Source organism: Astatotilapia calliptera, chromosome 7 (assembly GCF_900246225.1).
Source record: "Astatotilapia calliptera chromosome 7, fAstCal1.2, whole genome shotgun sequence".
NCBI lineage: Eukaryota > Metazoa > Chordata > Actinopteri > Cichliformes > Cichlidae > Astatotilapia > Astatotilapia calliptera.
In genome coordinates this window covers 48,175,266-48,201,049 of record NC_039308.1, presented here as the reverse complement: position 1 = coordinate 48,201,049, position 25,784 = coordinate 48,175,266, and the positions used below count along the sequence as shown (strand labels likewise).

General features: G+C 43.5%; 1 protein-coding gene across 1 annotated transcript; it reads right to left on the bottom strand.

The window, feature by feature from the left end:
* Positions 1 to 11,101: 11,101 nt before the first annotated feature.
* LOC113026444 (uncharacterized) lies at positions 11,102 to 14,210 on the bottom strand. The gene is made up of 2 exons (XM_026175251.1): positions 13,806 to 14,210; positions 11,102 to 13,424 (listed from the first exon to the last, which is right to left on the bottom strand). Exon 2 carries the CDS (start codon positions 12,710 to 12,712, stop codon positions 11,996 to 11,998), a length of 717 nt encoding a protein of 238 aa, XP_026031036.1. The 5' UTR covers positions 12,713 to 13,424; positions 13,806 to 14,210; the 3' UTR covers positions 11,102 to 11,995.
* Between the last annotated feature and the right edge of the window lie 11,574 nt (positions 14,211 to 25,784).

The following is a 25,784-nucleotide window of genomic DNA, read 5'->3' as shown; positions in this document are numbered from 1 at the left end:
TAGCGCGACATCCGCTGGTTTCCTGTTTCTGGCACAAAGTGGGCGATAAATAAACAAGAGAGAAAAGCCGATCAGCTGATCATTGATCAGTTTCATGATTGAAGTAGAAACAGGAGAGGCAGGGGGAGAGAATGAGAGAAGAAGAGGCAGCTGTGCAGCGTAACGACAGAATAACTCCAGCTTTGTGTCTTTTTCCATTATAGCTCAATACGAAACGTGTAATATTTTCTCTGAATGAGGGACTATCCCATGTTTTTAAGGAGCCGTTGGCAACTCTACTAACTAACCTTATGAATAAAATAAAGTTCACTATCAGTAACTCATAGCACCCACCCACCCACCTAAAAACTCCATCAAGTTGGCTAGAACGCAGTACGAGTTATTGCAACTGACGGTAAAAAGTCAGCACAACTAAAATAAACTCCACCTAAACTTGGTTTATATCTAACCCAGATGGACTGCAGGTCATAACTTCTTACCTGAAGTTCAGTTCACCTGACACTCGGACTGGCGGCTGCCTCGGGGCTCTCCTCCTGCCTCCCCTTCCCTCATCCACCTGCTGGCCTCTGTGGAAGCTCTGCCATAGCCACCACCAAACAACTGAGTTATTTTTACACATCGACCTGCATCTGGCCAATCCACCACCTCTCATTGTTCATGCCCTTACAAAATTAAAAATAAGTCACCGGGCATATGCCCGGTATGCCCGATGGCCAGCCCAGCTGTGTTAACCTGCAACCAAATCTGCAGCTCCATACAGCAATGTTACGACTTAGATTATATCTTATAACTCATAACTCTTATGTTAGCTCCCCTCAGTAGCATACTGTCTGAAATATTCGACGGCTGCAATAATTCTTCAAGTGTTATTTTTTCCTTGGTATTCTAATTTCACCGAAGTTTACTAAACTCAACAAACTTAATATTACTTACCGGGACATTTATTCTGTCCTCATTTTCTTTCACCGAAAAATTGTTTCCTGCAGTGCCGTCTTTCCTGCTTGGCTCTCCTACCTTTGCTAACGTGATGCAATATGTCTGTGAAGGTTCTCAGTCATCCAGGTCATCGTAGTCAAAGGAGCTTGCAAAGAAAAGCGTCTGGACTTCTTTAAGTTGCTTGAAGACGTTTCACCTCTCATCCGAGAAGCTTCTTCAGTTCTAAGGTCAAATGGTGGAGAGTCCCAGATATAAACCTAGTGGGAGTGACCCCCCACAGAGGGACAAAAGGACCCCCTGATGATCCTCTAATCGCCTGAGCCAAGGTGGGAAACTGGGCGTGGGTCCCAATCAGCCAGAGTTTCGGGTGTGTTCATTGTGAAACCTGGCCCCACCTTATCATGCGAATTCCTGAGGTCAGATGGCCCAGGATGTGAGTGGGCGTTAAGGCGTCTGGGAAGGGATCTCAAAACTGGATTATAGATGGCAGAGAGTTGGTGTCGTAAACCCCCGCCTCTGTTCAAAGATGGTCGCCCACAGTGGACATAGATGGCTTCTTTCACTCCTCTTTCAAACCATCTGTCCTCTCCGTCCAAAATGTGAACATTGGCATCCTCGAAAGAGTGTCCCCTATCCTTAAGATGCAGATGGACTGCTGAGTCTTGTCCTGTGGAGGTGGCTCTTCTGTGTTGTGCCATGCGCTTGTGAAGTGGCTGTTTGGTCTCTCCAATGTAGAGGTCTGAGCATTCCTCGCTGCACTGTACAGCATACACCACATTGCCAAGTTTGTGTCCTGGCGTTTTGTCTTTCGGGTGAACCAGTTTCTGTCTGAGCGCGCCGCCGGGCCTGAAACACACTGGGATGCCATGCCCGGAGAAAACTCCCCTGAGTTTCTCCGATACACCGGCCACACAGGGTCGGGGAGTTTTCTCCGGGCATGGCATCCCAGTGTGTTTCAGGCCCGGCGGCGCGCTCCAGCCTTCATCCGTCTTCGCTGGAGGGTCCGAGGGACCGCTCCAGCCTTCGTCATCTGCTGGAGGGTCCGTGGGACCGCCCCAGCCTTTGTCGTCGCTGGAGGGTCCGTGGGACCACTCCAGCCTTCATCCGCCTTCGCTGGAGGGTCCGTGGGACTGCTCCAGCCTTCATCGGCTTCGTCTGTCTGGATCAAACTTTTCACTTGGTGTTAAATGTTTGATTTTTGGGTGGGGGGAACTGTTATGTTTCGGTGTTGTCGGTGTGTTGTTTTTGGCGTGACTGTTATGTGTTTCCTGTTTTACTTTGAAAGTCTGTGTTATCTTAGTGTTTTCAGTTTACGTTTCCCTGTCTCGTCAGTTCTGAGTTGCCCCAGCTGTGTTTCCCTCTTGTTGTCCATTTTCCTGATTGCTCCCTCTAGGTATTTAAACCCTGTGTTTCAGTGTGTCATGGTCGCGATCTCCTCTGTGTTGTAAATAGTTTGGTGTTTTGTTTAAAATAGTTTGGTGTTTTGTTGTAAATAAATATTTTGTTGTAAATAGCTGTAAATAGATTTGTCGATACTTTCGTTTTGGGATTTTGGTGGTGAGCTTTAGTGGGGGTTTTTTGTGTGTTTTTTTTTTTCTTTATTTTCACTTTTCTTCGTGTTGCACTCCGGTTGCCTAGGCCGGGGTGTAACAGAGGTGAAACGTCTTCAAGCAACTTAAAGAAGTCCAGACGCTTTTCTTTGCAAGCTCCTTTGACTAACGTGATGCACATAGCGCAGAAGCCGATGCTGCATTCACTTACACTCGGATATCTGAGCTTCACCGTGAAAACATAATCGTACATTTGATATTTGATTGAATTTTATTGTTTTACCTTTGGGGTGGCACCTGGGGTGGCCAGTCTGGTTGGAAACGCCATTGGTTGTCAGTCTAACACATAGAGACAGACAACCATTTGCACTCACATTCACACACACATTCACACCTGTGGGCAATTTTGGATTAATCAATTAACCTATCCCCACAAGCTACGGTGGGAAGAAGGCGGAGTACCCGGAGGCAACCCACGCAAACACCAGGAGAACATGCAAACTCCACACAGCAAGGCCCCAGCCTGATGGTGGAATTGAACTCAAATAATTAAAAAATAATGAGCAAGGAAAACTGTAATTTTGACAGCAGCTAAAAGCCTTTAGACAATAATTTTTGTAGAGATGACCAAAATCCATAAGCTTGAAGACAGGCCTGGTCTAAACAAAAAGTGAGCTGTTTATTTAGGCTGGTTAACAAGCAAGCAAGAAATAATGCCAACTAACCTGGGAAAAACACTAATTATATACAGTGGGGCAAAAAAGTATTTAGTCAGACTAAATACTTTTTTGCCCCACTGTATATACACTGAAAAAAATATGTTGTTGGATTTACTTAATTCAATGGTGGACATTTGTTGCACACAGATGTTTTGCTTTGGCAGCAACTTAAACAATTGAGTTAAATTAACACAATTTATTCATGTTCAATAAACTTGTGCAATTTGTGTTGATAAAATGTGACTTAAACATGTTTTGATGAAGTAATTTGAGCTCTTGGAATATTTTAATCCTTCACAATTTTCTCACGTTATCCCAACACGATTCAATAACTTTTACCCAATACTACTTGGTCACTTAAATACTACATGTTATCTTCAAATTACATTTTGCTATTATATTCTAGTATCAAATACACAATTTTCAAATGGAGGCCTTATAACAGATTGTATTGTTCTCTTCCAAGATGGTTGCTGGCATCCACCAGTAACCTTTCAAAACAAAATGTCTAATTTCACTGCATTGACAGTAGGTAAAGAATTAAACTGACATTACTCCTCTACTGAATCTATATAAATCAACAGTTAAATAATGTCAGTTCTTCCGTGTTCTCTGGAATCAATCACAGCAAAGAAATTGGACTGTTTCTTTTGAAAAATGTTGGGAAAGAACAATACAAAACATTCTATTTAAGGCCTCTAACGTCAAGATTCAGTTAAACAACAATTATGACTAAACAATTTGAGGTAATGTTAGTTTCCATTAACATTAAATTAGGTTACTGAATTGGCAAACACCTTCCTATTAACACTACCCATTTTACCCCAATAACTAAAGAAATTAGCACTTGCAGGTCAAAACCTTTATTCAAGAGACGCAAAAATAACATTGATACAGTGACTGTCAAAAATTACAGCACTGATCATACTGTGACATCTTGGTTCAAAACAGCATACTTAGAAATATTCAACGTTCTTTACTTCAACTGAATGAAATTGAAAATACCATTTCACACGACCCATATGGGATATTTAGACTGTATAACTGTTCACGCTACATCTCTTCACTAGTAAAAGAAAGAAAAAATACAAAGAGAAATTTAAAAATGCTGCCAAACAGACAAACAGAACTTGTACAGAGCAAAAGGAAAAACAAACAACAAAAAACGGCTCGTCCTCATGGCAGTTGCAGAGTATATAAAAATGAACCCTGCGATCCGTTCCTGGAATTGAGCTTCAAAAATGCAGCAGAACAAGTGTGAGATTTAAATGTCCTCTCACCTAGAGCTGGTCACCTCACATGCATAACAGTGAGCTTCGTTGCAGGAGCAGTTTTGTCTTAGTTGTGAGCTTTTCTTGAGAGCTGAGTTGCATCCAACTCCATTACCACCCATTGAATCACCTCAAAAGTGTAGCAGAGTTGTGATGGGTAACTCATGTTGAAGGAATAAAAAAGGTCCAAACAGCATGGCTACTGCAAAGGTCACGTTATCCAGATCTTGAAGAACAACATCAGAAAAGTCATTGCCTGCCGCATCCTCTGGAGACAGATGTTCATTGTGGTTTTCTCAATCTGTGCAGTGGCCTCAGTCAAGTCCTGGTTAAACACAAAACATTTCTTTAAGATTCCTTTTTAAACTCATCTCTTTTGAATCTACCAGTTCTAATGTTAGAGTAATTTAAACCAATGCAAGCAACATAGTAAATAGCTATAGCCAAAGAGTGGCCTGCCATGCTGCCATTCATGGTCTAACAGAGTTTCTAAGAGAGGGTGAAAAACATAATAATTTCAAATGCTTTACATTAGTTTTTGTTAGAAAGACACCGGCCCATCAGAAATCCAGGTTATGTCACTCAGAAGATGTTAGAATTTAGACTTTCAGCCCCACAATTTGGTTAGCTGTTGGTCAGTTGGTCATTTTTTCAAACAAAAGCTAATATAAATATTGGTGGGATTTTCCTTTGTTCATTAGAATGACAAATTTAAAGTTTTTTCACACTGATGTGACCCCTAATACAGGGGTGGGGATGGGGCCTCAAGGGCCGGCGGCCGAGTTCACTACTAGGCCTCATGTGAACTTCAAATTATTAAAGAGGACTACTGGTCCTAACCAGTCCAATGAGGATCAAGTGGATAACTAAATGCATTTTTAAATGTTGCAAAGCCACAATCTACTCATAAAACACTCACCATGAACTCCTGCACCAAGATGTTGCAATTGTCTTTCACACAGATGCGGAGCACTTTGATGAGGGACTCCGAGCATTAATGTCATCCTTGACTATTATAACAAAGAAAACAGAGATTTGTGAACTTTTCAGTAGCACAGAAGAAAATGATCCCAGACAAAAACTCTTGACTTTTTAAACCAGTCAACATGCAACACCAGCATCTACAAAGCAATATCAAAAGTTCCTGTTTGACATCAACTTTATGGATATATAGTTTCCAGAACATTTATTTTTAAAAAAAGATAATTTTTTCTCAGTGGGCCAGTAAATGCATGACGAAAATTATGGCATCCTTTTAGTGGAATCATTACTCACAGGTAATAGTTGACTGTTTCAATGGATGTAGCATAAAAATCTTTTACTGACCTAATGCAATACATATACACTTTGTAGTTAAAGAATTTTAAAGTTCTTACTGTCATTATGGCAGCTACATCCTTTAGCTTTGTGCCCTGTTCCCCCGATCACTTTGCAAACACTTTCAGCAGACTGTCAGAGAAAAACTCAGCTCCGTCAGAAACCTTGACTGTAAAGGCATGGTTGGGATGCACTGGAATGCTGCATTTTATCTGAAATGACATAAAATTATTTTGAAATAACAGCAGGCACTGTGCTTGGTTAATCAGTAATGTTTTGTTGAATAAAAACTGTGTTTCCAGATCTTATGGGATTAAAAAAAATCCAAAGATGTTTGTTTCTGATTTGCAACCCAACAACCCACAAGTTACAACCTCATTTCAGTTCAAGTGTGCATTAATGTGAGTCCAGTAATCATCTTTCTGGCAATACATACAGGTATAAGTTAAACCTATGGCAGATTTTGGATCTCTCAGTTGTATTAATAGGGTGAGTATGCATGCACCTAATAATTATAAAAAACCTATTATAATTAAGTTACAGAAACGAAAATAGAATATACTTTCTTACCATAACACCTTGAACCCACAATCCATCAGCTGACTCCTGGTGAAATGCAGAATAGAGGTCATCTCTCAATGTGCAGCAAAAAAAACAAAAACAAAAGGACAGCAGGTGAGGGCAGGAGGGGTAGGGATGTAAGCTAGCATAATGCCGCTGATGATATTAGCTCAAGCTGTTCAATGTCCAAAATCTCACTAACACCACGGTGCAGTAAATACACAATGTAACTGAAGAGTCAGTTGACAAATCTATTCACACAGAAAACCAAATTATGTTATGAGTGCCTCGTAATTAGGTTTAATGTGATATTACGGCTCTTGTGCCAAAGACAAATTCAAATGAAAAAGCGCCAATTCTTTGACAACAGATAAAACAGCAAATAAGCTAACGGCTCTTTTTTAGCATGTTACATGGCGACACTCTAGACGTTTAACTACATTTGGCTGAATTATGGTAAAAATGAATTCAAAAAATCAAGACATACCAAAAACGTAGAGTTGGCTGCTCGACTTGACTGAGATGGATGCCTTTTTTAAACCACGATCCAAAGCCCGCGAGATGAAATCACGCGTGGTTTCACGAGATTTAACGTTGCTATCTTATTGACTTACGTCACCTGAACATGATATGAACAATTTAATACACCCTTTCTGCATATCATGTAGTTTTTACACTATATAGTTACATTTAACTTTAAAACATGAGGCAATTGTGTTAAATGCATGCAAGATGCTTACATAAATCCAAGAGATGGCCAGTCCCTTTTTTTCAGTGTATATCACTCAAGAGGAGCTTCTATCCCCAAGCCATCCGGGCCCTTAACACACACACACCCGCCCTGTGTATCAGATCACTGCATTTGGCAACAATTGCGGTCAGCTGAAATCGCGCACCTATACAGAATATATATATATATATATATATATATATATATGTGTGTGTGTGTGTGTGTGTGTGTGTGTGTGTATGAAGCCACCAAACGCCTTCATGTTGTATCTGAAGGAGCAGAGGTCAAAGGTAAAGTCTGAGGTGAACATCACTGGAAATGAAGCCGGAAATGCAGTCAAGGGAGAGGGGCTAAGTGTATAACACTGGATATATTTATGCATCTGTTCACATTTAATGCTTGTGTTTGTGTACATGTACAAGCTGTCCTGTAGTAATGTGTAGTAGCAGTGTAGATGTGTTGTACCCCATATACCACACCAAACCATCACTTTTGTTGTTCCAACAGTCTTGGAGGGATCCATCCGATGTGGGTTAGTGTCAGACCAATAGCGGTGGTTTTGTTTGTTAACTTCACCATTCACATAAAAGTTTGCCTCATCACTGAACAAAATCTTCTGCGTGAACTGAGGGTCCTGTTCCAATTTTTGTTTTGCCCATTCTGCAAATTCTGTGCGCCGATCTGGATCATCCTCGTTGAGATGCTGCAGTAGTTGGAGTTTGTAAGGGTGCCATTTGTGAGGAGCTAATATCCACCCCAAAGTGGCCAGAGCCAGTGCTCCAATGGCAGGCTTCCAGCACAGCTGACCTCAGCGACCTTGGCACCACAACCTGCCACCTCTCCTCCCCTGTGGCAGGATCCTTCCAGGCACGCTCCTTCAGCCTGAGAGCTGCAAACTTGGCCCACAGCCCCCTGGCACAGATGGAAAACCCAGTGACCTCATCCCAAAGGGCTTGCTCCTCCCTCTCCAGCCACTGCAGGACTGGCAGCAGGTCAGTGTCTTGTTCCTGCCGTGCCCTCCACTCCGCTGCATCCACCACCAGAAGAGCCGTGCAGGCGAGCTGTGTTGCTCCGTCTATTGTTGTGAGTTCCCACTCTATCTCCTCTCGCTTCTCACAGTAACGGCAGCCAGCTGCAGCACATGGGCGGCGAGAGAGGGTGTCTGCGTTAGAATGGTGCGTCCCTGCTCTGTGCTCTACAGTGAAATTGAAGGCTTGGAGCTCCTCCAGCCAGCGAGCCACCTGTCCCTCTGGCTCCCTGAAAGACATCAGCCACTGGAGGGCAGCATGATCAGTTCTGATAACAAATGATGTGTCACACAGGTAGTACTTAAAGTATTTCACCCCTGCCACCACAGCCAGCAGCTCTCGTCGTGTGACACAGTAGCGCCGCTCACTCCTGTTCAGGACCCGGCTGAAGTACGCCTCCACCTTCTCACCTTCCGGCCCAACCTGCGACAACACAGCTCCCAGCCCCACATTACTTGCGTCAGTGTCCAGGACAAAAGGCAGGGTGGGGTCAGGGGGGGCGAGGACTGGGGACTCTGTCAGCGATCTGCAGAGGGTGTTGAATGCCTGCTGACAGTCCTGGGTCCAGATGAAGTCACGGTCCTCCTGCAGCAGGCGGAAGAGTGGTGCAGCTATGGAGGAAAAGCCCTTCACAAACCTCCTGCAATAAGACGCCAGTCCTAGGAAGCTTTTGAGCTGTTTCTGGTCCGCTGGTGTGGGCCACTCAGTAATGGTGTGAATTTTTTCCTCCAAAGTGCTGATGCCCTCATGACCCAGCTTGTGGCCCAGAAACTCCACCTCCCTCCTCATGAAGTGGCACTTGTCGGGGTGCAGCTTCAGGCCTGCAGCCGCCACCCTCCCCAACACTTGTCTCAGGGCATCCAGGGCAGCATCAAAGGAGCTCCCGTGTACTAGAAGATCATCCAGGTAAACCAGACACCGTTGCCGTGGGACGCCAGCCAGCACACTGTCCATAAGCCTCTCGAAGGTAGCAGGAGCGTTGCAAAGACCAAAGCTCAGGACTTTGAACTGCCATAGTCCCCTGTTAGTGCAGAAGGCTGTCTTCGGTCTGGATTCAGGGGACAGTGGCACCTGCCAGTAGCCACTCCGCAGGTCCAGGGTGGAGAACCAGGAGGATCCGGCTACTAAATCGAGAGACTCATCAATCCTGGGAAGGGGGTAAGAGTCCTTTTTCGTCACTTTGGTGAGTGGTCTGTAGTCCACACAGAAACGCATCCTTGGGCTTTTTTTCTTAGGCACCATTACCACAGCGGAGGCCCACGGGCTATCAGATGGCTCTATGATGCCCGCCTTCATCATTTCACACAACTCTCTGTCAGCAGCCTCCTGATGAGCCAGGGGCAGGCGGCGGGGGCGCACTTTAATAGGCTGGGCATCCCCGGTCTCAATGACGTGCTCTATCAAGTGTGTCAAGCCAACATCACTTTCTTTCAGGGCAAAAATGTCACTAAACTCTCTTAGTACCTGCCATAGACTCTCTTGCTGCTGTGGAGTCAGCCCCTCACAGTTCTTTGACCAGATGCTCCTCACTGCTGAGAGCCTCTCCTCCTCCCCCGCTTGCTGTTCTGCTGGCGGGTCTGCGGGGGTCTCCGAGGTGGAGGTGGACGCCGCGGCAGATGCTGGGCAGACCGGGGGAGGAATAAGCTGCACCTTCTTCCCATCAGGGAGTACGAGGAAGCCTTTGCCTAAGTCCAGTACACCACCAATGGCTCGCAAAAAATCCAGCCCAAGGATGCAGGCGTCCTGCACGTCAGCCACCCAGGCAGCATAAGGCACACCGATGTCCCCCACCTTAAACTGGAACACTCCCCTCCCTCTAATTGGGGCCAGATCACCGGTCACAGTCTTAAGTCGCACATTAGTTGGTTGCACAGCAGCTCCGGCTGGGACAACATCGGGTCGGACCAGCGTGGCATTGGACCCCATGTCCAGAAGGGCCGTACAGGACACCCCCCCAATCGTCACTGGAACATGGCAAAAGTCGCCAACCTGGGTCCAGCCCACAGCGATGACCGCACCGGGTGGAGATGGCGGTGGTGTGGGGATGTCGTTCTCCCTGGCCCGTGTAGTCCCACCTACACGGGCCCATGGGCGTTTCCCTGAACCGCTACAAGCTTGGGGCACTGCCTGATGAGGTGTCCAACTTGTCCAACTTGTCCACATCCCCAGCAGCTCTGTGGTCGGCGGTGTGGGCCAGCCCGAGGGGAAGGCGACTGCAGAGAAGCCGTCTAAACCAAACTGCACAGGCCCGCTGGCATCTCCATCTGCTCCACAGGTGCTGACATAGCCCTCACCACATGTGTGTCATCAGCGCCCCCAGAGGATACTGCAAGCATCTCCCTCTCCAACGCTAGCTCCAGGGCTGCACTGAGTGTGGCCGGTCGAGCAAGCTGAGTTTGCATACGGGGCTCTTTAGGGCTCAGGGCCTGCAGGAACTGGTCCCGAGCTAACTCCGCCTGCACTGATGGTGGCATGCTGTCATACGCCCTCCGGCAAAGACACTCGACTTCATGGGCCAAAATGCGAAGGGGCTCTCCTGGAACTCCGACCTCAGCAGCACTGGTTGGTTATACTGCCCGAAGCGCCTCTGAAGTGCCCCAACCAGAGCATTATAATCTCCCCTTTGCTCCTCACTCCGCAGGCATGCAGCTGCATCCTCACACAGGCACAAAGCCAATTGGAGAGCTTTATGTTCCTCAGACCAGCCAGCTGCAACAGCTAACAGCTCAAACTGTGCAATAAACACATCCCATGGCGTCTTGCCGCTGAACTTAGGCGTTTTTTATATTCGCCGCAGCTTGCTGGGTGCCGCCATGTTTGTTTACATCACGTGACGGCGCGCCAAGCGAGGTCGACTCCTTCCCGCCGGAATCGCGGACGCTGTGCGAAAAGTTCCCGAGCCTAGTCAAACCTGGAGAAAATCCAGCCTCAGCAGACAGCCGCAGCGGCGTTTCCCTCACTCTATGGGCAAGCGAGCGCGGACTAGGGTTGCAAAGGGGCGGAAAATTTCCGGTAAATTTCCGAAAAGTTTCCGGTAAATTTCCATGGTAAGTTAAGCTTGGGAATTTTGGAAATATTCCATATTGGAAACTGTCCATGGAAATAATGGGAATTATGGAAATTAATGGGAATTTAGGAGAACTAACTGGGAATATATTATTTCCAAGCATAAATATAAACAGAAATCATAAGAAAACCTCCATGCAAAATGTTTTCAACAGATATTTAAACAGATTTATTTGTAAGTACAGTAGAATAGAACACGTTTCAATAACTTGTTTCATGGATGAATAAAAACAGAAATGTTGAGTTCAATATTACCATCCCCTAACCCCACTCATTCAAAAATGCCCCCTGTCCAAAAATCTCCACAAAGTCCCATTCAAAAGGTTAAATGAAAAATGCCACTTATCCTCCAAAACGTCCCATTAAACATGCAAATCTTCCTTCAAGCAATCCTCTTTTCTCATTTTTGCTCAGTCAATAGACTCTTCCTGGACCTCATCATCATCCAACAACATGTCCACTTCCTCAGCATCCAACTCTGAGTCTTCCTCTTCAGTGTCACTTTCCAGCCTTGTTGAGGATGGCTCTGTGTCAGGCTCAAAGAGCCGTAGGTTTGCCCGAATGCCGACCAGCTTTTCCACTCTCACATTTGTGAGCCTGTTGCGAACCTTTGTGTGGGTGTTCCCAAACAGTGACCAGTTGCGCTCGGAGGCAGCTGATGATGGTGGGATTTGGAGGAGGATGGAGGCTACAGGTGCAAGGGCCTCAGATTCACATAGTCCCTTCCACCAGGTGGCTGCAGATATGTGCTGGCATGACTGCCATATTCCATCCCCTTTCCAAAGGCCTTGCTTTGTTCGATACTTTGCCAAACTGCCTAGAACTTTGCCTTTATCGAGACCCAGGTGGTCAGACATGGCTGTAATGACCGCATAGGCATCTCTTCCCCAGAAAGTATGCCCTTGTCATATTTGGGGTCCAGCATGTATGCTGCTGCATGCACTGGCTTCATGCAGAACTCCCTCCACTGTTCCAATGACTTGACCACAGCCGTTTCCTCTGCTTTCAGTAGTAGGGAAGTGGGCAGAATTGTCTGGATTTCTTCTTTGAGTTCTGCAAAAAGGCACTGGACATCTGACAAGATGGCACCATCCCCCTCTATCTTCGCTATTGCTGCTGCAATAGGTTTGAGGATTTTCTGACTGCTAGATACTCTTTCCCAGAACACATCATCCAAGATGACCTTCTTGTTGTCACTGTCGATGCCTACATACTGGGATATGGCCATCTCTTGCAGAGACTCCTTTCCCTTCAGAAGGCTGTCAAACATGATAACAACACCACCCCATCGCGTTATGCTGGGAAGCTTCAGTGTAGTACTCTTGTTCTTTTCCTTTTGCTTTGACAGAAATGTAGCGGAAGTTACTTGTTTGCCTTTAACATATTTCAGAACTTGCTTCACTCTCTTATTCAGAGTGTCCATTGTTTTTAGTGCCATTATGTCTTTTAGGAGAAGGTTTAGTGTATGGGCTGCACAGCCAATAGTAGTTATATGAGGGTAGGTCTCCTCCACATGTGCCCAGGCAACCTTCATGTTGGCTGCATTGTCAGTGACCAGTGCAAAAACCTTATCTGGTCCAAGGTCATTGATGATCACTTTTAGCTCATCTGCAATGTATTGGCCTGTGTGTCTGTTTTCCTTTGTGTCTACACTCTAGTAGAACACAGGCTGAGGAGTGGTGATTATGTAGTTAATAATTCCTTGTCCCCTGATATTGGACCATCCATCAGAGATGACTGAAATACAGTCAGCTTGGTCAATGGTCTGTTTCACCTTTGCTTGAACTCGACTGAACTCTTCATCCAGTAGATGAGTAGACAATGCATGTCTGGTTGGGGGAATGTATGCTGGTCGGAGAACATTCAAAAATCTCTTCCAGTACACATTGGATGTCAGCATCAGGGGTGAGCCAGCTGCATAGATTGCACGAGCGAAACACTTATCTGCGTTTTTCTGGCTAGTGTCATCCATAAAATCAAAGATGCCAGAGGGACCAGGAGCTGATGAGTGGGTATCTGACTCTGATACAGCTGAAACAGATTCATTTTCCCCTTGAGTGGAACTCCTGGCAGCTGCATGTGTTGGGCCTTGAGGAATTTTTTTGCACTTTGCAATGTGCTGCTGCATTTTTGTGGCATTCTTCACGTACGTCTCATCACAATACTTAGACATATATACAGATTTCCCTTGTACATTAGCTGGTGTAAAATGTCTCCACACATCAGATAGCGCACGTGGCATTTTTCTGTAAAATAAAACAAGAGCTTGTAAAAATGCTAATGCAATGCAAGAGATCGTAATAATACAATTGCAATATGATAATAAACAGATATAAATAGTAAGGCTAGCCAAACAACTGGAATGATCTTCAAAACAAAACAACCAAATGAGGAAGCTAGCATCTTCTTTATGTTATACTAGCTATGGCTTATTTAGCATCTAACAGATGCTAGCATTTTATTTAGCATCTAACAGATGCTAGCATTTTATTTAGCATCTTATCAGATGCTAGCATTTTATTTAGCATCTTATCAGATTGCTATCTACCAGATTAATACATTTTATGTGATATTCACAATTTAAACATTTAATGAATATATTTTCCCATAATATCATCAAAACTTACCTCACTTGTTAAGTCCACAGGCTCAAATGTGTGCCTTTAATACTCTTTGTCCTTCAGGCTCAAAAGTGTGGTCCATGTGTACATGTGATGGAGGCATGCACAGTGCCAGTAGGTGGTCTCAATAGCCATGCAGCAAGCTTGTGCTCTGTACATGTGATTAAGGAATGGCATGGATATTCAAGTGTATTTGAATTGCATTTGTTTGTTTTTGTCAATATTATGCTAAAATATACTTTCCTCAACTATATTTAAGTTCCCTAAGAAGAGCCAACCTTCAATTTTGAAAATTCCCACTTTATTCCCATAAATTCCCGTTAATTCCCGTTTATTCCCATAAATTCCCGTTAATTCCCATGGAAAGATTCCATCTTTGAAAATTCCGGGAATTTTGCAACCCTAGCGCGGACGAACCTCCTTCTCCTCCGTCTCCTTCTTAATCTTGCCCGGCAACATCCTCGTCTCTCGTGACGGTCAGCGTTGCCAGCAACAGGGTGTCGGGCGTCTTGGGTTCTTTTTTTTTTCCTCTTTCTTTCTTTCTTTCTTCACTTCTGACACCAGTGTAACGTTCAAAAGAACCAGACTGTTGGATCCCAGTTTCTCTGTTTATTCGGCAACACGGGCAAATGGGCTGTTAACTCCGGGGAGAGTGCCCTCGTACAACACTTCACTTCAGCCCCGCACAGTCACACAACAACAAGGACCCCCCTCCCCTTCCTGCACACATTAACTCCCTATTTCCTGCAGCACAACCAAACATGTATCTTAAAGAAATAACAACAGTGTGCAGAGATAACCAACATGTCACTGTAAAATAACATTTAATCATCGTTACAATACGTTTTATTTATAGGCACCTTTCAGACCCTCAAGGTCACCTTACAAAAACACATGAGCAATAGCAGCAAAAAATATATTAAACATGGTAAAATACAATTTAGACATAGACAGTCATAAAAGTATAAAAGCAAATAAAAACTGAGCAAGGTAAAAATGGACTAAGACAGATCAGGTGTATGCAATTCTAAATAGAAATTGGCAGTTTAGAACTAAACAAGCGGCTTCCTTTTGAGCCATTTGCAACTTATACAAATTTCTTTCAGTTGCGTTTGACCAAAGCACTGAAGAGTAATTTAAATATGGCAAAACTAATGATTCAACGAGTGTTTTCATAACACATACTGAAACATTTGACAGATTTTTGAGCGCCGTGTACCACATAAAATCAGTTCGATGTCAGTAAGCACAACCGGGAATTAGGGATGGGTGTCGTTTAGGTTCTATCCGATGCCGGTGCCAAACCGGTACTTTTGAAACTGTGCCGGTGCTAAAACAGTGCTCAAACCAGTGCTTAAAGAATGGAGAACACAAACTTTGTCCAAAAATTTTATTTTTAGCAGTCTTTTTTATGGTGACTCCACCGTCGAAAATGGATGGAGATCTTTGGCTATAAATTTCGTCCACTTTTTCTTTGGTCATTTTAGACTTTTTGGCCAGGGTGAAGGGAGTATCTGCCATCAAACAAGAAGACAACTACGTAACTACGGTGTTTGCTAGTTCGCCTTACATGCATTAATTTAATAACGTGGTTAGCCTACTGTCAGGGACCAAGCAGTAAAGCATAAAGGACACAGGTGGTTTTAATTCAAAAATGGGGTTTTATTGACCCAAAAATATGAAAATATATTTAACAAAGCCAAAACAGGCAGACCAATAAAAGAGGTCAACTCAATAGACTAAACTAAAGATAATAATTAACAAAACCACAAACATATAACAAACTGACCTGCTGAAATGACACACAGGGGAACTTAAATACTGGTTTAGCTAAACCAAATGACACACATGGGGAAAACAAGATGGCTGCCATATAACCAACTAATACAAAACAATTAAACAAACATGAAACACCCCCCAGGCAATGAAGCATGTGGTGCAATCCAATTAGGCTGTCAGTGGTACTTCAGGTCTCCCAGCCCTTTGCCACACCTTTTGCCAGACAGGAGGAGAAGCCAAACCCCAGGTAACTCAAACAAAGAAAGATGTATTAATATAACATACAACAGAACTTTGACCTTGCAAGGTTAATATGTGTGCACGCTAGTGATGGCCAAATGAAGCTTTCTGAAGCATTGAAGCTTGTATTGAAAAACGGTTCATTACTCGAAACTTTTCAACACAGTCCTCTCTGGTGACATCTGGTGGCCAAAAATATGAAGAGCAGCTTGAATCCACAAAATAAAACCAACTGCTTCATCATGACTGCTCACTCTACAGAGTGGAATTTTGTCTGATATTGGGCCACCGCTGTGTTGCTTTAAACATGTATTTTTGGGGGTGAAATTTTTTTTGTTTATTTCTTTAATACATAATTTTGACCAGTAAACTTTCCTTGTTTAAATATGCACCATGGTTTGGTCTTTCTTTGCTTGTGACTTCTTGATGTTGGTAAATACAATAATTGAAAAGTACCATGCTACATATAATATACATATAATAATGTACAACACATTATGGAGTATGTTTCTGCTGTGAGGTCCTACCTCCTTGTACTTATGCAATTAATCGCCGGACAGGCATATTTATAAATAATATTATATTAGGGACATTTTCGGTGGTGTTACGTTTCGGTGTGTCGGTGTTTTGTTTTTGCATGACTTATGTATTTCCTGCTTTACTTTGAAAGTCTGTGTTATCTTAGTGTGTTCAGTTTACATTTTCCCTGTCTCGTCAGTTCTAATTTGCCCCAGCTGTGTTTCCCTCCTGTGGTCCATTTCCTGATTGCTCCCTCTATGTATTTAAGCCTTGTGTTTCAGTATGTCATGGTCGCGATCTCCCCCGTGTTGTAAATAGTTTGGTGTTTTTGTTGTAAATAAATAGTCTGTTGTAAATAGTTGTGAATGGGTTTGTTAATACTTTCGTCATGGGATATTTTCGTTTTGGGATTTTGGTGGAGAGCCTTCGTGGTTTTATTTTCCTTATCTTTGTTTTTCTACGTTGCACCCCGGTTGCCTAGGCCGGGGTGTAACATATGGGGGCTCGTCCGGGATCGCTGGAGGGTCCGAAGGAGGGACAGCTTCGGCCTTCATCCGCCTTCGCTGGAGGATCCGAGGGACCGCTCCAGCCTTCTGCAGCTGGTGGGCTGCGTGTTCGTGTGTGCAGCTGGTGGGCTGCGTGTCCGTGTGTGCAGCTGGTGGGCTGCGTGTCCGTGTGTGCAGCTGGTGGGCTGCGTGTCCGTGTGTGCAGCTGGTGGGCTGCTCATCCGCCTTCGCTGGAGCGTCCGAGGGACCGCTCCAGCCTTCATCCGCCTCTGCTGGAGGGTCCGGGGGACCGCACCAGCCTTCGTCGTCTGCTGGAGGGTCCGTGGGACCGCTCCAGCCTCCATCAGCTTCGTCTGCCTTCATCCGCCTTCGCTGGGGGGAGGGTCCGTGGGACCGCCCCAGCCTTTGTCATCGCTGGAGGGTCCGTGGGACCGCTCCAGCCTTCATCCGCCTTCACTGGAGGGTCCGAGGGACCGCCCCAGCCTTCGTCGTCTGCTGGAGGGTCAGTGGGACCGCTCCAGCCTCCATCAGCTTCGTCTGCCTTCGTTTCAGCCTTCGTTTGTCTGAATCAAACTTTTCACTTGGGGTTACATGTTTGATTTTTGGGTAGGGGGAAATGTTACGTTTCGGTGTGTCGGTGTTTTGTTTTTGCATGACTTGTGTATTTCCTGCTTTACTTTGAAAGTCTGTGTTATCTTAGTGTGTTCAGTTTACATTTTCCCTGTCTCGTCAGTTCTAATTTGCCCCAGCTGTGTTTCCCTCCTGTGGTCCATTTCCTGATTGCTCCCTCTATGTATTTAAGCCTTGTGTTTCAGTATGTCATGGTCGCGATCTCCCCCGTGTTGTAAATAGTTTGGTGTTTTTGTTGTAAATAAATAGTCTGTTGTAAATAGTTGTGAATGGGTTTGTTAATACTTTCGTCATGGGATATTTTCGTTTTGGGATTTTGGTGGAGAGCCTTCGTGGTTTTATTTTCCTTATCTTTGTTTTTCTACGTTGCACCCCGGTTGCCTAGGCCGGGGTGTAACAGTGGACATTTTCCTATACATATTTTTGACCTGCTTATGAACTTGCAAATTAAAAACATGATGCATTTAAAGTAGCCCTTTTTCATTTTTATTTAAGAAGAGAATTTGTTCTAGTGTGCGATGGCCAAACCTGTTCCTCTTCGTGGAGATAATTTCTCCTGCATTAAGGAAAATCCCTTCACATGGCACAGAGGAGGCTGGAGTGCAGAGAAACTGGTAGAGATGCAGTTATACAGTCTACCTGGGCCCCACCAACTATCAGCTAAAGATAATAAATAAATTAAATTGCTGCACATTTTGCAGACTAACGTTTTAAGATTAATTTAAAAAAATAAGATATATATTTTTATAACATTAAATGTAAAGAGTCAAATGGAAGTTTTTCTAAAGTTATTTAATGATATTTATATTATGAAAATCAGATTTTTGACATTTTGAGTTTTCCCCGTTTTCAGATAAAATAAACACGCACAAAACAAAAGCAAACAGCCAGAACACAAAGCTGGAAAACCCACCCGATCGACCAAAATAAACTCAAAATACTCCCACACAACAGAACCTCCTCTATTCCTCACTGGCTCCAAATCTCTCAGTAGAAATATCAGTGGTTCACTATCTGTCACCATCAAAACACTCCACAAATCCCGCGATTTGTGTCTGATTCCCTTATAAACCAGGGAATCAGACACCGAAGCGGTTAGGTTCTAAATGAAGCTTCGGACGTCACTGATCACTTGACTGTGGTCAAACGAATCAAGCTTTGACACAGTGCTTCTGAAGCGGTGTGTCGATTTTTGTGACACACGCACCGGAGCGTCAGCTTCAAGCGGGCCATCACTAGTGCACGCCATATAAACATTGGAAGGTGTGATGGAAAAATAAATAAATTTAATAAAGAAACAATATTGAACAATAAGTAGAATATTTTAAAGTAGTGACTGTAAATTAAACTAAAGTGAATCAACGGGTGGTGAGGTGTGGAGCTTACCATGTGTGGCATGCCATCACACCTACTCAACGTAAATTACACATGAACAACATTAAGCTACTCACCGAGAGAAGAACGGCTGCTGCTGCCATCATCATCCGTCATCATTTCTGCTACACTGGCAGGGCTAGGGTCCAGGACTCTCCTCTTCGGGTTCTTGGAGCATATTGCTCAAGGTCTGATAACAGGCAACACACCCGCAGTAGATGTGCTTGATGTGAGGTCTTGCAGCAAGTTATCAAATATGGTGCATTTCTCAGCTTTTAAAAAAACACTGTGTCGCCAGGTGTTTCATCAGATTCGAGGTGTTACCTCCTTTGCACAGTATCACCTTAAAGCACTTGTTGCAGGCTGCTGAGTTTGCATCTTTTGCTGTGAAGTACAGCCAGACTTTTGACTGCTTTGCCTTGGACATTTTTAAATCACTTGTCTCCACGATCCTGATGCTCATTTGAACTTGGGGACACTCATGTGGACCCTGCTACTCAAGGTAACCATATTGTTGCAGGCATTTAGTGATCTCAGAGAAAAGACTCCCATAAACTAGTATTCATTATTGGCTTCCTCTTTAATAACCTCTGTGTGTGTGCCTCCTGCAGTTTGGGCATGTAAAGTGTGTCTACTAGAGCAAACATATGTATTTATAGCTGTTCGTTTTAACAAAATGTCTGAATTGCTCCTTCCTGACACAATCCTTTTTTAATCTTTATGTCATTGTTCCTCTTTTGTTTCACCTAATGATAAACATTTACCATATTCGGGGAAGACAATGTTTCACAGTGAAGATCATGTAATGTTTGCAGGGAAGAACAGTAAGCTATATGATTCTCACTCTGCAGTGTAAGCAGATGAGTGGTGGGGTTGGAAACGTCAGGTTATGTAAAAGTCATGCCTCTGCAAAGTGTTTGTATGTATAGTCATTTCTCAGCACCAACTGTTTACTGCAGTGTGAGCAGTGTTTTTAGCAATATATGCAGTCAAATGAGCCAAAACTGTCCCCAGCACTACTTGATTGCAACCGAGTGCGATCAAATTCCTGCAGCCAGGTTCCAAAATAGTTCACAATTATTTTTCAAGTAATATTCAAATGTTAAATTTCCTCACTTCAAATGCACTGCTGTGGTTTGACGTGTGGAGAAGAAAATGCAAATTAGCAACTGATAAGTTCTACAGAAATTTGCGTTTCCTTACGAAATCTTGTGGACTAATTTAAAATTAAACTGTCATCAACTGACTGTAAAACTTTCTGTCTTCCTTCCTCTCTCTTTATTTATATAAATTACAATTTTATAAAAGCACTCACTGACAAAGCAACCTACTGGGCTGCACAATGATTTACTGCAGCTGGAAAAATAATTCACTCTGGCGAAGATGCATGAATTTCTCTTTACACTAAACAAGAGCGAGAGTAATGGATGGTGCTTTCCTCTTGTCGTAACTATCTTGACAAACAGGAAGTTAGATTTAGAGAGAAAGGAGGAAGTCTGTGTTGGTTTGATCACACAGAGAGATTTTACCACACGGAAAACACACTTGATATTGCCACACTGCGCTTGTCATGAAAGCCCTGTACATGTCCGGCCTGGAAATTGCAGTGCAGTTTTAAAGTGTAGGGTCTCACATATACACCTGGACTTTACCCATAACTGTTAATTGTTCATGACCTGCTTGAAACATGAGTTTGTAACTTATGTTTGACATGGCATGTCATGAGCTAAGGACCGTCCCGGTGATGTTCCATATTTTACATACGCCATTCATTCATGGTTCAAAAACGAGGAGGCTGTAATCTGTTCCTTCATTACTGTGAACACGGGCATTGTAGTTTGCTTTGACTCAACCCCGCTTAACTTTAAATACTCACTTCACATCACCAAATGTGTATTAATCCGGGGCTGAAAATAATCCCCAACAAATACTGTCTAATGACAGTTTGCTAAAAGCACTTTGTCATTTCCGCATGAAGTTATGACATGATCGTATCTGCAGTGGTCTGGTTTTTCTTTCACGCAATCTTTGCAGAACATGGCTCAACTTATTACAGGTGGATTTTTGAGAGATTTCTCCTGTCAAGCCTGATTTTAAACTGCCTGTGACAGCACAATGTAATGGCTGAATTGTGGGTGTCCTACTTAAGAATGAGAAATGGAGCTTTTCAGTTGCTGACAACTCATGAGGGTATTGCAGGCTCTCATTACCGCCACTATTGTTGAGTGTGTGTCTGATCACACGCTCAACAAGCTAGATATAGGGGGGGGGGGGGGAATGGCACATTTCAACACGAAGAACCATTGTTTGAAAGCCGCCCCCTGTTATTTTATGTCATTAATATGCTAATGAGCCCCTGTGTCGAAGCCTCTATCGTGCGCCACTTCACTGTCAAAAATGAGCCGCAAAGAAAGGAGATTAGATATTTCGAGCTGTTTATTGGGCTGGAATCGTTTAATGATGTTGGTTTTGCAGGCTGTGTTGATACTGTGGGTCTACTTGGTAAATATTGAATAAAAACATAGATGTGAATGTAATTTAAATAGTTCTTCTAAATGCCCTGAAGGCTTGCAGCAACTTTAAGGAGCAATCCATGAATAGAAATTCAAAATCTAGGTTGCTTCCCTACATTTAGGCCTCTTTAATGCTGGCAGTTTGTCCTGTCCCTGTGAACAGAATATTACAGAAATATCTTAAAGGAACAATGGATTTGGGAGATCACGATCACAAGCCTTGCCAGGCTTCAAGCTATGCGCTTGTAGCTGAGCCAAGCTAGTTCTGACCAATAACAACCTTCCTACTGGCCAGCAATGTTACACAGCTATGGTCCTGCTTTAGGTTTTCCATTACATCATTTCAATAGGCTTTTGCCTCACCATTTAAATCTGCCCAGATTTAGATTAATTTTTCACCAAGATCTTGAGTTGATGATTGGAGACTCAGACTGCTGCCTATTCCTCTGCACATCCCCAAAGATTCATAATGGGATTGAGGTCTGTACTCTGTGGTGGCCAATTATGTGTCTGCAGGGAAGGGAAAAAAATCCATTGATGGAAAAACTTGGTCATCCATTTGCAATGGAAGACTCATACCTGCTTGTTTAGTTAAATCCACGTGGTGCCATTTTTTTTTTCCAGGCTGAAGGCCTGTTAGGCCTGTGCATTGGCTAGTTTCTGTATTTTTAGACAAAAGCTGCAACCATTAAGTTTGCAAATTTTATTGCTTAAATTTGTTTTGCTGCTCAGCTAATAGCAAACGGCAAATGTCCACTAATCAAGGTAAGCTTAAGCAGGAATTACATTTCCCACGTCCACTAGACTGGGAGTCCCAGGCTTCTACCTTTCTACCTTTAAAACCCGGAGAGCAGCCAAATGGCTGGTAGGCTTTTAGCTAAGCTTTAGCTTCAGGCAAGTGGAAGCTAAATTGGCTAGTCATTCATATGTAAATTGGGTTGTTACCTGGGAATTCTGGAGGGAGGGGAGTGGGGGTGTGTGGATGAGGGGGTGGGGGAGCTGCTAAAAGCGGTGAGCTTCCTTTTGTGTTTCATCTTGATGCATTCTCAATCATCCAGGGAAACAAATCTCCAAAAGTCACCAACTTGGAGTGTTTCAGTTTGCCATCTTAGGGAGAAATCAACACACATGGGTGTATGTCCTTTGTTGCTGAGATTTATTGATAAAAACAGTACAAAAAATCAACCATTTGTACACATTTTTACAAATAATTATAAAAAGTGAGTGAGTACATTTCAACATTTTCAGCAATCACTCACAATCCTGGCACTGCCATGGTATCTGTAGTCTGCATTTACCTTGGCTTGGCTTCCTGATCAATTGTCCACTACCAAAAGGAAGCCAAGCCCTGTGATCACACCTTGTTTTGTTGTAAAGGGTGGCAGGGCTTGGCTTCCTTTTGGTAGTGGAGCATTGATCAGTCGTCCATTGTGGCATCAATGTGATCACACCTTGTTTTGTTGTAAAGGGTGGCAGGGCTTGGCTTCCTTTTGGTAGTGGAGCATTGATCAGTCGTCCATTGTGGCATCAATGTGATCACACCTTGTTTTGTTGTAAAGGGTGGCAGGGCTTGGCTTCCTTTTGGTAGTGGAGCATTGATCAGTCGTCCATTGTGGCATCAATGTGATCACACCTTGTTTTGTTGTAAAGGGTGGCAGGGCTTGGCTTCCTTTTGGTAGTGGAGCATTGATCAGGAAGCCAAGCCCTATATATATGATACAATCTCACTACACTTAGCCTAATCCTTCATTGCCCTGAAGAATTCTGTGGTGTACGGACCTCCTCTCCAAGGAAAGAAAATGCAGAGAAGACTCACCACTCAGCAGGCCTTGGAAATGATCCTGAGGGAAGTCGACCCTTGTGACTCGGATGGAGAAGACCTACAAGTTCAGCCGGATTCGGACTCAGAGCTGTCTGATCAGTCTTCCGGTTAGTTGCATTTCATGTTATTTCCTATTTCATTTCAAATAAGTAAGTGGATGTAGTTTGTAAGTAAGATATTTCAGACATTATTCTGATACAGAGGAGGAGATACTGGACCTTCCCATTGCTCACAATTTGAATTTGTTCACACTGCAGATGAGGAGACTGCTTCTGCACCTAAAAAGAGAGCTTGTTTGGGGACTGAGACAGCGAAAGATGGCACAGTGTGGCGTGAAGAACAGGTGGGGACCTGTCTCCCTTTCACCCCAATAGAAGCGTACGCTGCAGATGGAGAGCCAACGGCTAAGGCCAGGAGAAATATCACGAGTCGCCTTCGGAGCTTCCTGTGTTTCATCACTCTTGACATGCTTCGTAGCATTCAAGAATGGACTGTTCAACATGCACAGCAAACGGAGCATGTTCATTGGTTCATGGACCTCCCTGAACTAATGGCATTTATTGCAATTGTCATCTTGCGGGGGGTTACCAGGGTTCCATCTCTAAATGACTGCTGGTCAGCAAACCTGGGAAACCCACAGATAATTGGAACTATGGCACGAAACCGCTTCCAAGAAATCATGCAACACCTACGCTTTGATGACAAGTCCACCCGCAGTGATCGAGCAAAGACTGATAAGTTCGCTGCAATTTCCAGTTTGTGGGGATCATTTGTCACCAACTGCATCACGTGCTACAACCCTGGTCTACATATCACCGTTGATGAACAGCTTTTCCCATCAAAGACTCGGTGCAGTTTCCTGCAGTATATTGCAAGTAAGCCGGACAAGTTTGGGATCAAGTTTTGGGTGGCTTGCGACCTAAAATCCAAGTACATTTGCAATGTCTTCCCATATCTTGGCAAGGACCCCAGTCGTCCCACTGGGGAGAGACTTTCTGAAAATGTAGTAATGAGGCTGATGGAACCATTCCTAGACAAGGGCAGAAATGTTACCACGGACAATTTTTTCACATCGCTTTCACTTGCGCAAAAACTTCTTAGACGGAAAACCACCATCCTCGGCACAGTCAACAAGATTCGCAACAAAATTCCTCAATCCACTAGACAGACAGATCGCAATGAATTCACCACTCAGGTATGTTGCAGGTCTTTTGTGGTTCTATGTTTATGTGTTTCATTGTGTGTAAAAGTGCTATGGAAATAACAATTTATCTTATTTCTTATTGCTTTAAACATGTATTTTTGGGGGTGAAATTTTTTTTGTTTATTTCTTTAATACATAATTTTGACCAGTAAACTTTCCTTGTTTAAATATGCACCATGGTTTGGTCTTTCTTTGCTTGTGACTTCTTGATGTTGGTAAATACAATAATTGAAAAGTACCACGCTACATATAATATACATATAATAATGTACAACACATTATGGAGTATGTTTCTGCTGTGAGGTCCTGCCTCCTTGTACTTATGCAATTAATCGCCGGACAGGCATATTTATAAATAATATTATATTAGGGACATTTTCGGTGGACATTTTCCTATACATATTTTTGACCTGCTTATGAACTTGCAAATTAAAAACATGATGCATTTAAAGTAGCCCTTTTTCATTTTTATTTAAGAAGAGAATTTGTTCTAGTGTGCGATGGCCAAACCTGTTCCTCTTCGTGGAGATAATTTCTCCTGCATTAAGGAAAATCCCTTCACATGGCACAGAGGAGGCTGGAGTGCAGAGAAACTGGTAGAGATGCAGTTATACAGTCTACCTGGGCCCCACCAACTATCAGCTAAAGATAATAAATAAATTAAATTGCTGCACATTTTGCAGACTAACGTTTTAAGATTAATTTAAAAAAATAAGATATATATTTTTATAACATTAAATGTAAAGAGTCAAATGGAAGTTTTTCTAAAGTTATTTAATGATATTTATATTATGAAAATCAGATTTTTGACATTTTAAGTTTTCCCCGGACAATTTTTTCACATCGCTTTCACTTGCGCAAAAACTTCTTAGACGGAAAACCACCATCCTCGGCACAGTCAACAAGATTCGCAGGGAAATCCCTCATCCACACACCCCCACTCCCCTCCCTCCAGAATTCCCAGGTAACAACCCAATTTACATATGAATGACTAGCCAATTTAGCTTCCACTTGCCTGAAGCTAAAGCTTAGCTAAAAGCCTACCAGCCATTTGGCTGCTCTCCGGGTTTTAAAGGTAGAAAAGCCAAATGGCAGTCCGTGGTGATGTAAGTGCTAGTCCACTAGGGTTCACTGAGATTTCATCATCAGATGGTTAGCGTAAGGATCCGTACAGACGTCCGTGTGCCTGCCTGTTTTTTGGGACCACGTAGACTAGTCCACAGAGAATTTACATTACAGTGCAACTATGCCTGTGCCCCAGGCAGTGGACTTCAAGTGGAGGTAAAAAAAAATAACAGGATGAGCACTCGGCAGTCAGGTTTCCAGCTGTCCATGTCCACAGTGGAGTATTATCTAAGCTTAATCTATAGCTCTGCTCTAAAAGAATGTACATACCTG

What these genes read in the sequence shown, in the direction of transcription:
- LOC113026444 (XM_026175251.1), bottom strand. Translation starts at nt 12,712, where the DNA reads ATGAAGGTTGCCTGGGCACATGTGGAGGAGACCTACCCTCATATAACT.